The 13,930-nt window shown below is 48.1% G+C and overlaps 1 protein-coding gene across 2 annotated transcripts; it reads right to left on the bottom strand.

The window, feature by feature from the left end:
• Positions 1-1,322: 1,322 nt before the first annotated feature.
• Positions 1,323-12,581, bottom strand: TMEM171 (transmembrane protein 171). Of its 2 annotated transcripts, none has more exons than XM_012497186.2 (4): positions 12,435-12,581; positions 9,083-9,790; positions 4,609-4,750; positions 1,323-1,598 (listed from the first exon to the last, which is right to left on the bottom strand). In XM_012497186.2, the coding sequence occupies exons 2-4, from the start codon at positions 9,720-9,722 to the stop codon at positions 1,406-1,408; spliced, it is 975 nt and encodes a 324-aa protein (XP_012352640.2). In that variant the 5' UTR covers positions 9,723-9,790; positions 12,435-12,581; the 3' UTR covers positions 1,323-1,405. The 2 variants fall into 2 exon arrangements, with proteins under 2 accessions (XP_012352640.2, XP_003266102.2); XM_003266054.3 differs by having other exon boundaries at positions 1,328-1,595.
• Between the last annotated feature and the right edge of the window lie 1,349 nt (positions 12,582-13,930).

Raw genomic sequence — 13,930 nt, 5'->3', positions numbered from 1 at the left:
TTCTACCTAGAAGTTTCAGCTTGGGCATTTTAAACAGCAGCAGAAGGAAGTTTTGTTCTAATTTTTAAATGTGAATAATTAACCTCCCAGGAGGAAAAATAGCAGAATTTTAACAGCAGTTCAAGCCAATAAATGTCCAATTTAAAAATAGATTAGTACTGCTGGTACCAACTGCCACCCTGACTTATCTCAGTGGCAATTCACATGAAATCAGTCATTACTTCAGTCAAACTGTTGGAGCCTGCACGCCCCTTTGCTCTGCTTTCAGGCACTTAAATGCTGGAATGAACCAATTTGGGGCGAGATTATGGCTTGTGTAAAAGGCATTAAAAAATTCACATTTTTGCTACCCTAAATGTTGTCACCAAAAAAGCTATTACTACAGATTTCATATGCTAAAAATCAGTTTCTTCCAGTTAGAAATACTATTAGTCATTATTTCTTCAGGTTTAGATCTAGCATTAAATAAATACATATTAACACACCCAACTATACAACAGGCTTTGGCTAGCGGTATCCTTGTAAGAAAAAAAAAGCAATGGTTCAGTCAGTTTTGTTCTAATATGTCATCATACAGAAAGGCAAATCCTTCCTGAGCCTCTTGAGGAGAATCTAGTTGCCAAAGTGTTCCTAGAAATTTCCTGTCAAGAAATTTCACTATAAAGAGACTCCAGGGTATCAATATGCTTGTGACTGCCCCAGGATAAAGCCTCCCTAATCATCTTCTTTCAAAAGGAAAGAAAAGAAAAGGGGAGTAAGAAGAGGAGGAAAGAGGAGGGGAGAGAAAGAGAAAAGGGAAGAAGAGAAGAAATAATAAAGAAATGCAGGGAGTAATCTTGTTTCTCTGTTTCAGAAGCAGCTAACCCTGGAGAGAGAATGGACCAAGCTAAACATTAACCACTGCCGCTGGTAGGCCTCTGACAGCACGAGGTGGTGAGTCGGTCTTTCAGAAACCAGCTAGCTGGGTTCAAAACCAAGCCCATCATGTAGAAGCTATGTGACCTTGAAGAAGTTAATTAGACTCTCTGAACCTTTGTTTCTTTATCCACCAATAAAAATAATCTCACATCCCTCCCAGGGTTGTAGGTCCAAGTGTATAATGTACAAATGAATAAATTAGGACAGTCTCACTCCTGTTGTCATTCCCTTGTCATTGAAAAGACATTGAGTACAAATGGACAGATGCTATCCAAAGAGGACACGTTCAGTGCCTGGACCATGGGCACTTTGCCCCGCTCCATGGTCTGAAGCACTAATGGCTGGAATCTAACCTGGAAGGTTGGTTACCCTTGTTGATGCTGTAGCAGGAAAGTCAGAATATAGCCAATGCTATTGTATTTTTTATTTAAAAAAATTAAATAAAATAGTGATCCATTACATATAAAACTGAACTGGAGTCCATAGTTTACAGTGGGGAAGGCTCAGAAGATAGAGGCAAGAATGTAGCTGCAGCATTTTCTTTTTCTTCATATCTAGGAGGCAATTCAGATGGAAGATGTGGAGTGTGTGAGACCTCAGAAGATGAATTCATCCTGGAAATGGTATATATAGATTCACAGTCTCTTTCAGAGGCTGCACCCTCTGAAGTTGGGGTCCTGCTAAAGAGAAGGAGAGAGAACATGAAGGGGAGGGGATGAAAACAGTGACACCCCTTTAGCACTAGGTTCTTTTCAAATGTTTGATTACATGCACTTAAGAGTATTTGCAAGAATCTGAGGAGTAATTTCTCCCACACTCTACTTTTCATAGATTTGTTGTGATTTCTTGCCTCTTCCTTTTCCTAGAGCTGAGTATAACATTAAGACAGTCTCACTCCTGCTGTCATTCCCCTTGTCATTGAAAAGACATTGAAAACAAATTTACAGACACCATCCAAAGAGAACATAGACACACACACACACACGCACACACACTATTGTTCTCTGCTATTCTGTCTTCTGGGACAGCTAACATAAGGTAGACAAACTTATGCATATGGAAAATTAAAACATTAAGCCACAAACCTGAAGGACGGCAGGAAGGCATACTGGCTAATGGAGTGGGCTCTAACAAAGGCCGACCTGCAGTGGAATCTATTCTGCTGCTTCCCAGCGTTGTGATCTTGGGCAAGTTATTTAACATTGCTAAAGCTCAGTTTCCTCATCTGTGAAATGAGGGTGATAACATTCCTTTCTCCTAGAGTGGATATGAGAGTTACATAAACTAATGCAAGAAAAGCCAGACCCTGGGACACAGAAATCATAGTAGCAGCAGCAGTAGTTTAAGTTACTAGACATCGATTTTAGGGTTTGAGGAAGTTTACCATTAGAAGAAAAAAAATACAAACATTCATGATGAGAATTCTACAGAGGTCCGGCCCTAGCCTGCCCTTTCTCCATGCAGGGCTGCTCCCACATGCACCTCCCTGGATCCTCCCATCACGACCCCATATGAAGCTCTAAAGCCAATTCTGTCCTTGTCAGCCACCTCTTTCCCTCTCCCATCAGATAACCTGTCCCCCTACTTTTGTGGGAAAAGAATCTCTACACAACTTCATTCCCTCCAGGCCCCAGAGGAAAGGCACCCTGACCCCTGCTCCAAGGCCCACTGCCTGCTCCGTCAGCGCAGGGTGGAGAGGGAGTTCCTTAAACACGAATGACAAGGTAAGGTGGTGCTATCCCCAGCAGTGAGCACCAGTCTCTCTGTGCCTGCTGCTCACTGCGTGCAGAAATGCACGTATCTCATTGTCTTACCTGCTTCACCCTGTGACAATGTGAAGCAATTCTTCCTTCCCTTCCTACACCCTGGTTTCCCATTCTAGAAGGTACCACCAGAGCCTTCTCCAGCCTTGCTCCCTGAGCACACCATTTCTGGGGTCTGCACAAGCCTCTCCTGGGGGCTTCCCACTAGTCCCTGACTCTTTGCCCTCCTGGTTCTCCAACAACCTCTGCAGCTCCATCTCCATAACCTCCTCTCTCTCCCAAAACCCAGCCCCTTCCAATCTGCCTCCAAGATCCTCATCTCACTGTACCACCACCATCAGCCGCCCACCATCCTTTCCCCATCGATACCAAGCTCATCACTCACGTCCTCTCAGTTGGGGACCTCTGAACTTCCCTGTCACTCACCCTGGAACTCATCATCTTCGCCTCTTCCTCAATGTCATTCTCCATCTGGACCGCCTCCCCCAGGCTCCTGGCACCCCAGGACCGTCCCACTGGAGCCCGCCTCGCTGCCTTCTGTGTGGGGTGGGTATTGACCTGATATTCTCTGTGGCCCAGGGAAGAAGCGAATATTGAAGGAGAGGCCCAGTTGTGTTGGATCAGGGCTCAGGCTGATTTTAGCCAGTCACCCAAGCACGGCCATCAGAGTACTAAAGCCCTTCTGTAACTGTTGGGGATCCCCTGGGACCCTCACACCTCTCCATGATCTAAAGCAGTGAAGCCTAGCATAGCAGGGGCCTCCTGGCCCAGTCCTGGTGCTCAGTCTGATTGGTGGGTCGTTAAACATTCTTTTTTTTTTTTTTCCCCTGAGATAGAGTCTCTCTCTGTTGCCCAGGCTGGAGTGCAGTGGCACGATCTCGGCTTGGGGTAGAAGAATAGGGTCTGGAGGCAGGGAACCTACGGCCATTTCACGCTGACTTCCTAGAACCAAATTGAAAGGAAAACCCTAACTTTCCACCCCTAATTAACAAAAGGACCAAAGACCACTCCCTTTGCAAACACCCACCTTTTGGCAGATGGGAAATTGAAAGTGCCTCTGATTGGCTGCTTTTTGCAACCAATCAGATATTTGCATAGGAGAACAAGTTTGTAACTTCACTTCAGCCTCTGATTGGTTGCTTTCTGCAAACCAATCAGACGGATTGTGGGCCACCACTTCATTTACATGAGGTGAACACAAAGTTGCCAATGGGAAATCTCTAGGGGTGATTTGGACCCAAGAAGATTCTGGAACTGGGCCCTTGAGCAGCTGTTCAGGCTTGCTCCCACCCTGTGGAGTGTACTTCCATTTTCAGTAAAATTTTGCTTTTGTTGCTTCATTCTTTCCTTGCTTTGTTCGTGCATTTTGTCCAGTTCTTTGTTCAAAACACAAAGAATCTGGACACCCTCCACCGGTAACAGGCTCACTGCAACCTCTGCCTCTTGCGTTCAATCGATCCTCATGCCTCAGCCTCCCGGGTAGCTAGGATTACAGGTGCCTGCCACCATCCCCAGCTAATTCTTCTATTTTTCATAGAGATGGGGTTTTGCCATGTTGGCCAGGCTGGTCTCAAACTCCTAAGCTCAAGTGATCCACTCACCTTGGCCTCCCAAAGTGCTGGGATTACAGGTGTGAGCCACAGCACCCGGCAAGGGTTGTTAAACATTCTGAGTATCACCCCTGTTAGGAGCACATAAAGATGCCTGGAGTAGGCTTCATATTAACCCAGCATGATCACTTTATCATTTTTAACTTATGTGCTGTCAAAGTTTCTGCAAAGGTACTGTTAATATCAAGACACTACTTCTGACATAACATCAGCAAAAAAGATACTCACACTTGAATGCCTCCTGGTGAACCACACAGCCTTAATACTAGTGTGGCCTGAATTCAGGCCTCTCTTGAAGTTCAAATTGAAATTCTTACCCATAGTTGAAAATACTGTAATATGAAGGGGGGTTTTCATTCGGAAGCAGACTGTTCGTTCCAGGACTCTCAGCGACTGCAGAAGCTGAAGATTCGGGAAAGTAAGGTGGTGGAGGGGGTGGGAATATTATTACCGAGTCACCTAAGGAAACACAATATTTAGTTGAAGACAGGTGGGTAATCAATGGAAGCAAATTAGCAAAAGCAAAATTAATTATATATTTGGCCCATCTATATAAAAGGTCAACACACCTGCTGCTAACTCCAGAATTTAAAAGTGAGCCCATTAAATGTATAGAGATAGAAAAGTAGACTAGGTTACCAGGGGCTAGGAGGGGTTCGGGAGGAGGAAGGGAGTGGGAATTGCTGTTTGGTGAGTACAGAGTTGCTGTTTGGGATAATGGAAGAGTTCCAGAAATTGACGATGATAATGGTTGAACAACATTGCGACTGTATTCAATGCCACTAAACCACTTAAAAATGGTTTGGCTGGGTGCAGTGGCTCACACCTATAATCCCAGCACTTTGGGAAGCTGAGGAGGAAGGATGGCTTGAGCCCAGGAGTTGGAGACCAGCCTGGGCAACACAGCGATATCTCATCTCAAAAAAATTAAAAGAAAAAAATTAGCCAGATGTGGGAGTACATGCCTGTAGTCCCAGCTACTCGGAAGGCCGAGATAGGAGGACTGCTTGAGCCCAGGAGTTCTAGGCTGCAGTGAACTGTGACTGTACCACTGCACTCCAGCCTGGGTGACAGAGCAAGACCCTGTCTTAAAAAAAAAAAAAAAAATCCAGGCGTGGTGGCTTACGCCTGTAATCCCAGCATTTTGAGAGGCCGAAGTGGGTGGATCACTTGAGGTTAGGAGTTCAAGACCAGCCTGGCCAACATGGCAAAACCGCGTCTCTACTAAAAATACAAAGAACAAACAATCAGGCAGGCGTGGTGGCAGGCGCCTGTAATCCCAGCTACTCGGGAGGCTGAGGCAGGAGAATTGCTTGAACCCGGGAGGCAGAGGCTGTGGTGAGCCAGGATCATGCCACTACACTCGAGCCTGGGCGACAGAGTGAGATTCTGTCTCAAAACAAAACAAAACAAAACAAAAAGCAGTTTAAGTTGTTTACGCTATATATATATATTTTACCAGAAATTTTTTAAAAGTGGGCCTACATTTCAGAATCCAGAGTGCTAACCATTATGGTATGAAAGCAGGTCTGTATTTCGTAGCAAGTCTAAGCCCAAGCCTTTTTGTGAATTGTTTGCTAACAAGCTCCCTTCCCTCCTCTGGGGCGTCTACTGCTGATAAAGCTTTTCTCATTTTCAGCCTACAACTTTAATTCACAAGTTAGCTGTTGGTTAAAGTGCCTTGTTCCTCAAATGTAGTTTCAGCCCCTGAGCAAATGACAATAAGCCATACTACAGCCCCTAATTGTTATTTACCAAAATTTCACCCATACAGATGAAGGTTGAACCCAAAGAAGTTTGGTTTTTGCATTTCTGTGGCTACTGTTCACTCCAGAATACATCCTCATGCTTTGAGGAGAAACTAGGGACCAGATGCAAGCTCTAATTTGTATTCCGATTCCAATATAAAATGCACCACACAACTGGACCAGAACAGCGTAGAGCTGTGGCAGCACCACTGCTGGGGGCCTGGTGAAAGCCTCTGAGAAGCTGGCAATAGCAATAACAGTTCAGAAAAAATGAAGAAGATGGGGTTTCACTTCCCTGTGGTGGTTCGCACTCCTAGCATGTCTGATGCTTGCTTAGGGTGGCATAGGATTCTTTAAAGTGATGGGGGTTCCAACCTGAACAAGCTAGGCGACCTCCTTGACCTCAGCCGCCACAGCTGTAAACTGCAGGCCGGGCGGTACCTGCATCACAGGACAAATAGAAGGAAGGACTAGATGGGCTGATTGGCACCTGGCAGTGAACACAGTGCGGAGCACAGAGCCAACTCTCTCAGCTCAACACCAGCCAAGGGCACTGATTTGCATGATGAAGAAACACCACAGAGGCAATTGGCCACTGGCTCCACTCTCTACCCTTCATGAGCCACAGCAGCCTCAATCATTTCCCAGAGGGAATTTAGCCCTTCAGAAAATGCATTAATTCCATCTCCCCTTCCTTCTGCAAGGAGAAGGCAATGAGAGTTTAAAATACGTTTTGCTAATCTAAAGGTGAGAAAGCACAATAGTGGTCCTGGGGTTCTCATTTACTTTTTTAGAAGGTCTTGGTAGGTTAGAGGAATCGGGGTTGTGTTCACTTCCATTACACGCTGTAGAATAAAGAACTTGTGAAGTAACCCTTGAGGGCAGGCCAATCACCTCTCAAAAACACACAAGGATATGCTCCAGTAACCCTGTTACCTCCAAGGCTCTCCAGCCCTTTGGCCCAGCAGCTCGGCCTGCCCACACCCTGCAACCTGTCTCCCTGGAAAGAGGCCTCTCCTCTGCGAGTTCCCTTTCATGCATCTTTCAGAACTTGATGTCCTCTGTGAGCAGACAACATACACACCCCTCCAAGGAGAGCTGTCTCATATACCTGCTGTGTATACAGGATAGCACTGAGTGTACCCACAACGAGGAGAGCATGCTTCTCGGATTCTAAAAATGTAAACCCTATTCCACAATATCAAAGGAGAGGAATTAGGATGCAAGATTTTCATAGGTTTGATGGGGGCTTAAAGGGTTAAGTAGAAAAGATTTTAAACCATGCGGTGCCCACTTCAGGACAAGGACACCAGGAGCAGCACCACAGCTCTGTCCACTCTGATTCCAGCTACCAGGTGGAAGGCTGGGCCCAAAAACTCCCCTCGAACCATTCCCAACTAAATGGAAGCATAGCAGCGTTGGATAAACATATTTACTTGTACCCCACGGTGTTCCTCAAGAGCACTGAGAACATCTATCAAATTAAAGGGAGCCCCTTTTTTCATGTAATAACTTCCAAGAACACTTGGTGAAGGATAAAATGGACTCACACCCACGTGCCCTGGGCAGGGTGCTATGCAAGGGCTATTGTGTGGGTGTGCCCGCACACTTGGGTTGGAACCTTGCTCTACCACTTGCTAGGGTGTGTGACCTTAGGCAAGTCACTTGATATCTAATGCCTCATCTTCTTCCTGTGTAACATGGAGATACTAACATTATCTGCCTCCTTGGATTGCTGTAGGTGTGAATGAATTTCACATAGGGGACCTTTAAGAGCACACGATAAAGCACTTAAATGGGTGTTTGGCACAAAAATAGACCCTATATAAGTGTTAGCTATTGTGCATATATAACTAATATTTGTGTTGTCACCATAAATATATTAATAAATAAGCTGGGAGCATCCACCCTGGCTCTACACAAGGAATGGCTGCAGATCCATCTGCCCCTCCTCTCCAAGGCTGGTGCCATGCAAGTCCAGCAACCCAGTTCCTCCCCTCCAGGCTGCAGTCAGTGAATTCCACTGCTTCCAGTAGACAGCCCCAAACAGGAGACGCATCTCACTTGTCACATTCCCTCTCTGTCCCCTCCATGGTTTCTGTTCTGCAGATCTCTTTTCCTAGCCTTTTAAATGTCAATGGTTTCACAACTTTACTCTTTCAAAAGTAGGAGACTGAAAAAAAGTGATCTGCCAATGAGCAGCGATGGGGTTTTTCCTTGGTTGTGTGAAGCTGAGGCCAACGCTATTGCTATTGTTCTGAGGGGGCAGGCTCCAGGAAATGGCACTCCATCTCTTCTGTAGAACCCGGGGGACCCAAAAGGAACTTGCAGGCATTCCATGGGAGAAAGGTGCTGTCATATTCCATCTTGGTTCATCCCGCTGCTTCCAAGCTTTGCCTCAGCCCTGCAGCCATGGATGATGTCACAAAAAAAGGACAACACAGAGACAGTGCAGAGGCCCCTCAAAACACCTGAAGACTGCTGGACTCGGACAGATCCAGAATCCTAGAATGTTATGGCTGCAGGAATCTTAGAGAGGCACTGCTCGTTTTATAGAGACATAAACCAAGGCAGGAGAGGTTAAGGACTTACAAGGACAGCCAGCTAGTGACAGCCTGGGAGGAGAATCCAAGTGTCCCACAACTAAAATGCTATGTGGTTTTGGTGTGAGAATAACAGGGGTAACAGGATCACTTAGGGAGCCCCTAAGGTGGCAGAAGTCTCCAAGGCTGTCCTCACGGTTCTTCTCACTTTCCTCTTAATTTGCTCTGTGACCTCAGTCAAAGTCACTACTTAATATCCCAATGCTTTGCAAAGTAGGAAAGAGTTGCTGGGGGAAAAAGATGTATACAAGGTTCCTTCGGGGCTTCCCGCAGCAGCACCATTGTGTATGTACACATGATGGGGGTGTGTGCGTGTGTGCACACACATGTGAGATGGAAGAATTGAGAAAGAGAATCCAGACCAGAACCAAGAGCAGCTGGTGAAACCCTGCTGCAAAGCCACTGTGATAGAAGCAAGAACGCAAACGACAGCAACCCACCTACAGTGACCTGAACGGGCTCCATAATCTGGATCTGTCCTTCTTCTCTCTCAGAGGCATCCTGGCCAGCATTCAGCGTGTTTCTCTTCTTAACGTGGGCAACCACGAAGAAACACAATCCCACAAGCACAATCAACGGCCCCATGATCTGCAGAGAAAGGAACCCACACATCCGGGGCTCTGAGTCGCCAGTGTCTGTCTCGTTTAGCGGTTCCTGTGCCCAGTTGGAGCCACATCCAGGGACCCAAATGCCCAGGATGCTGATGAGCATGCCGCTTGTCAAGAACAGAAACCCAAAGATAAGGCACTGGGCAAACTGGCGGCTCTCTCCACAGATGAAGGCTCGGTCGGGGTCCATCTGCTGACCTCTCTGCAGCCCTGCACGGAGCTGAAGTTGCGCCCGGGAGCGGGCCAGGATCACAGCCCCAAGCCCAACCACGGCACATGCAGGCCCCGCCACCTTGAGCACCAGGGGGCAGTCTGGGAGGGGCTTATATTGGCATGCCTGGAACCCAAAGATGGAGAGCAGGACTCCCACACACAACAAGACAGCGCCAAAGACAAAGAAGCAGAAGATGAGTTTGCCGACGTGTCTGTCCTGCTGGTCCCCATCTGGCTCAGCAGCAGCTGCAGGTGACATGTCCAGGAGAGGCCCCTTCCCGGAGGCAGGGTGGGATGTGTTTTCTTCCCTCCAAGATTTCAGCAGCTCTGCAAACACAACCAAACACCAAATTAACGTGGGCACAGGTGTTCCAGAACCACCCTGGTTTTTTGCTGACCATTTCTGAAATCACACCACGATGAGGCCTTGGGGGTAGAACTTTATACAACTGATAAGCTGTAGAACAATGAGTTGGTTTATGAGTCAGATAAACTAGCATTCAGAAACTCCTAAAAATGTAATTTTACGAGATATTCAAAACAGGAAATTAAATTACTACACATCTAAGGGTATCTTTTTTAAAAAATGAAAGAACAAAAGTAACTGGGTGTGGCATTTCCTTTTCTGAGTCTTACAAACTCATTTCCCTGGGGAAAAAAACACTGGTGAATGAAGGAAGAACCACAGGGATTCTTTCTGATTGCAAACGCCCCACTTTTCATCACAGCTGCTGTCAGCATTTTCAAGTCAGTTAGTTAAGTAACTAACTTTCCATTTCCTGTTTTAGACTACAGCAGCTTTCCATTTCATGTTTTATTCTAAGGGTACATCCACAAAAGACCCAATTTCAGCAATTTCAATAGAATAAGAAGTCTGTTCAGGAACATAGTGGGTTTGGTGGACTTTTAAGTTGATTCTATCAAAATGTGGTTATTGAGGCCAGGTGCGGTGGCTTGTGCCTATAATCCCAGCACTATGGGAGGCAGAGGCAGGCAGATTGCTTGAGCTCAGGAGTTTGAGACCAGCCTGGGTGACATAGCAAAACCCCATCTCTGCTAAAAATACAAACTGTAGTCAGGCACGGTGCCTGTGGTCCCAGCTACTTAGTAGGCTGAGGTGGGAGGATTGCTTGAGCCCGGGAGCTGGAGGTTGCAGTGAGCCAAGATCACGCCACTACTCTCCAGCCTGGGCAACAGAGCGAGACCCTGCCAAAAACAAAACAAAACAAAACAAAACAAAACAAAACAAAACAAAACGGTTCTTGGGTTCTCAACAAGCACAGACTGGTGACCCAGTTGCTTGGGTCTGGGATGACCCTGGAAAGTGTGGCACAGCAGGTCAACAGGAGCTCCATTTTCAGAGTGGACAGGTACCCAAAGGCTGGTGTGGCCTCTCACTCACCCTCCTCCATGGTGTCACCTACTTCCACAAAGAGGTTGAGACTCAGTTAAAAAACAAGCAGCCAATAAATTGCTAGTTATAAAGCACAAAATGGGTGGAGGAGGGGAACTTGGCTTTAAAAGAATAGTATAAGTGGAATCAAGTGAGAAAGCACCTTCCAGAAAATCACCCAAGCCCTATACTTCAAGGGTATAATATATTAAATATACCAAGTAGTTGTTAAAGAGTTGTCTAGCTTACACAGAGCTGACCTAATTATCTCATTATCTTATTTTACTCTAGTGAATGGGATATTTTACCAGGACCCCGTAAGTCAGGTCTTGCATTTGCAAAGACAATCCAAAATCGTGAAGACTATTTTCACCTGCCCAAGGAAAGAAAACTTCTAAAATATTTTGTGCCACTCACATCCATGGTCACATGAAGGAACTCAAGACTGAGGCCCTAAGCCCAAGATGATCTTGACAAACCAAAATCACATTGAAGGAAGGTCAGTTTAGGTAAAGAAAGCAAACAGGCAATCTTACACTGGGAAAAACTTTTCCAGGAAAAAGTATGATAGAATCAGAAAGAAGTTGGAGAAAAAAAGGAAATATAAGAGGGAAAAAAGCTTTCATTTCAAACTTGGAAAAACTTGATATACAGATGCAGTTAAACTGAGACAAAGAAAGCATTGCACTAATTAATTTTTTAATCTTCCCATTTTTTATTAAGTCTGTAACATCCTGCAGTGAATAAGAATTTCATATTGAGTATACAGTAGTCCTCATTTATCCTGCAGGGAGTACATTCCAAAACTCTTAGAGGAATGAAACGACGGAGAGTCCTGAAATCTATATATACTGTTTTTTGTTGTTGTTGTTGTTTTAATTTTTTTCCTGAATCATGCAATCTCTTTTGCGGTTTCGGAGACAAGGAAGAGAAGGGTGATTCTCGGCTGCAAAGTCCTATCAGGAATTCATTTATTCCCAGTATAGTCAACTTTGCAGTGAGTCACAAGGCTTCAACTGTCTTAAGGCAAATTCCCAAACACCAGTAAATAGAAGCCCAAAACTGAATCTGTAGTTTCTTGTCCGTGGACTAGTGGACGGAGCACCTGGCTGAGTGTTCACCTCTGATCCAAAATAGTGTGGGAATAGTCTCCCTCTCTCCTTCCCCCACAGATGCACTCACAAACGGATACAAAGACACCCACACTCACTCGCAATGAAACCTTTCCAAACACCACCCTACACTTAACCCCCCCCAAAAGCCAAACTCCCCTCTCCAACAGGAAAACCTATTGGTTTTCCAAAAGACATTTCCAAAATTCACAGCACCTCTCCACGTCCAAAGCTATGGTGAGTTTGGCAAACGAAACGAGAGGCAAATGCCTTCTGTGAGAAATCGGTTTGCGGCTTTTAGGGAGCCCGAGCGCAACCAACAGCCCGAGGAGCTCGCAGGGGCTCAGGTTGGGCTCGGATACCCAGCGCCTCCGCGCTTCCGCCGCTCCCCGCGCGCAGCCTGGCCGCGCAGCGCAGCGCCCGACCCGCCGCCTCCGGCGCAGGCGCGCGGGCCGAGCCAGCTTACCTGAGGCTGGGTCCGGCGCCTGGCTGACCGCGCTGCTGTGAGCACTGGCTGGGCGCGGCGTCCGCCTCCGCACGTGGCCTCGGCTGCGCCGGCCGCCCTGCACCCTACCCACCGCGAGTCCTGGTACGGAGGGCGGACGCGGCAGTATTTAGATAAGGAGGCGGTGCTGCGCGGGCGCGGCGGCCCGGGAAGGGCAGGGCAGGTGAGTGCAGGAGCGACCGGTGGGAGCTGGCCGCCACCGGGGGCCCGGGGCACGCCCGCGAGGGAATAGAGAGCCAGGGGCGGCTTCGGAACCCAGGGCTGGCGGGTTTGGCAGCCTCCCCGCTCGTGGCCGTACGCGCGAGGAATCTGGGAGAAATGGGCAGTTTCCACGGCTGCCTGGCCCGCACGCCTGGAGGGGCCGGCGAGTTGAGATGCTCCCCCTGGCTGGCGGAACTGCGCGCCCCGCCAGCCGAGGCCCGCTCCCCGTCGAGGCCTGAGGCCCAGCTCTGTAGGGGCGCGAGAGAGCGGCGGCGTGGGGGGCGCGGAGGAAGCGCCTGCCTCCCCCGCCCCCACCGCCTCCCTCGTGGTCGCGGCCCAGGCCGAACAGGGTACGGTGCCCTGGCCGCCTTGGCCTTGGCCATCGCGAGGTCCGGGGCGACTACACCCAGCAGCCCTGTGGCCCTCCTGCTGCTCCGGAGACCTGGAGTGGGGTTACGGGGGGAAGCGCCTCGCTGCGAGCTCCCCATCGAACAGGATGTGGAGCCACCAGGTCACAGAGACGACGTGCGCTCTACAGAATGTGAGACAAGGGCCCTCCACACTGCGGGCCTCGGCGGGCGGGGCGCGCAGAGGTCCTGGCTCCGAGACTGAGGCCGAGACGCGGCAAGCCCCGCGCCGGACCAGCTCTTGCCCCTCCGCACCCACATGTCTGCACACAGCCCTCCTTTGCGATAGAATCCCCTTCCTGGTTCTCTACCACTAATGATCTGCCAGAATTAAACGGGTAACTTTCCCTGCCCTTGAACTGGGAGTTTCGGGATGAGTTTGCCAATCCCTGTGCTATTTGTAACCAGCCCCGTGACACGTGATACGGATCCAACTGTGCTAGTTTCCACACCAGGGGTCAGGGCACTGTGGAAGGTGAGTCAAGGGTTCTCTGCCCAAGCGCAGAGGTACCCTGAGCTGTGGGGACTTCCCAGCCCTGCCTTCTCTTCTCAGCTTCCTGTCTGCCTTGCCTGAAACCCTATCTAGAGTTAAGGCCAATGGATGAAACTTTTCAATGTGCAAGCAAGCACTTTACCTACCTGATACAACAAGTGATTCCTGGTCATGCTCACTGAGGGTAAAGTATGAAGCAGGCTTAGCTAGTCATCAGAGGTGAGAAGAGACTTAAAGAACCAGTCAGAGAGGTAAAGAGGGGAGGGGGTTACCTGGGCTTTAGGGTTTACCAGGGAAGCAGAACGGACAAGTTCTGGCCATTGGAATTTGGTGGGGCACTTGCCTGGATGGCCAAA

Source organism: Nomascus leucogenys, chromosome 18 (assembly GCF_006542625.1).
Source record: "Nomascus leucogenys isolate Asia chromosome 18, Asia_NLE_v1, whole genome shotgun sequence".
Lineage (NCBI taxonomy): Eukaryota > Metazoa > Chordata > Mammalia > Primates > Hylobatidae > Nomascus > Nomascus leucogenys.
Note: the sequence above shows the minus strand (reverse complement) of the source record. Positions and strands in the feature narration are given on the sequence as shown.

Excerpts from the sequence above, each read along its gene's own strand:
- TMEM171 (XM_012497186.2), bottom strand. The coding sequence starts at position 9,722 with ATGTCACCTGCAGCTGCTGCTGAGCCAGATGGGGACCAGCAGGACAGA. Across the intron at positions 4,751-9,082 it reads GCCCGTTCAGGTCACTGTAG|GTGACTCGGTAATAATATTC; the intron begins GTGGGTTGCTGT and ends GTGTTTCCTTAG. Across the intron at positions 1,599-4,608 it reads TACAGTATTTTCAACTATGG|CAGGACCCCAACTTCAGAGG; the intron begins GTAAGAATTTCA and ends CCTTCTCTTTAG.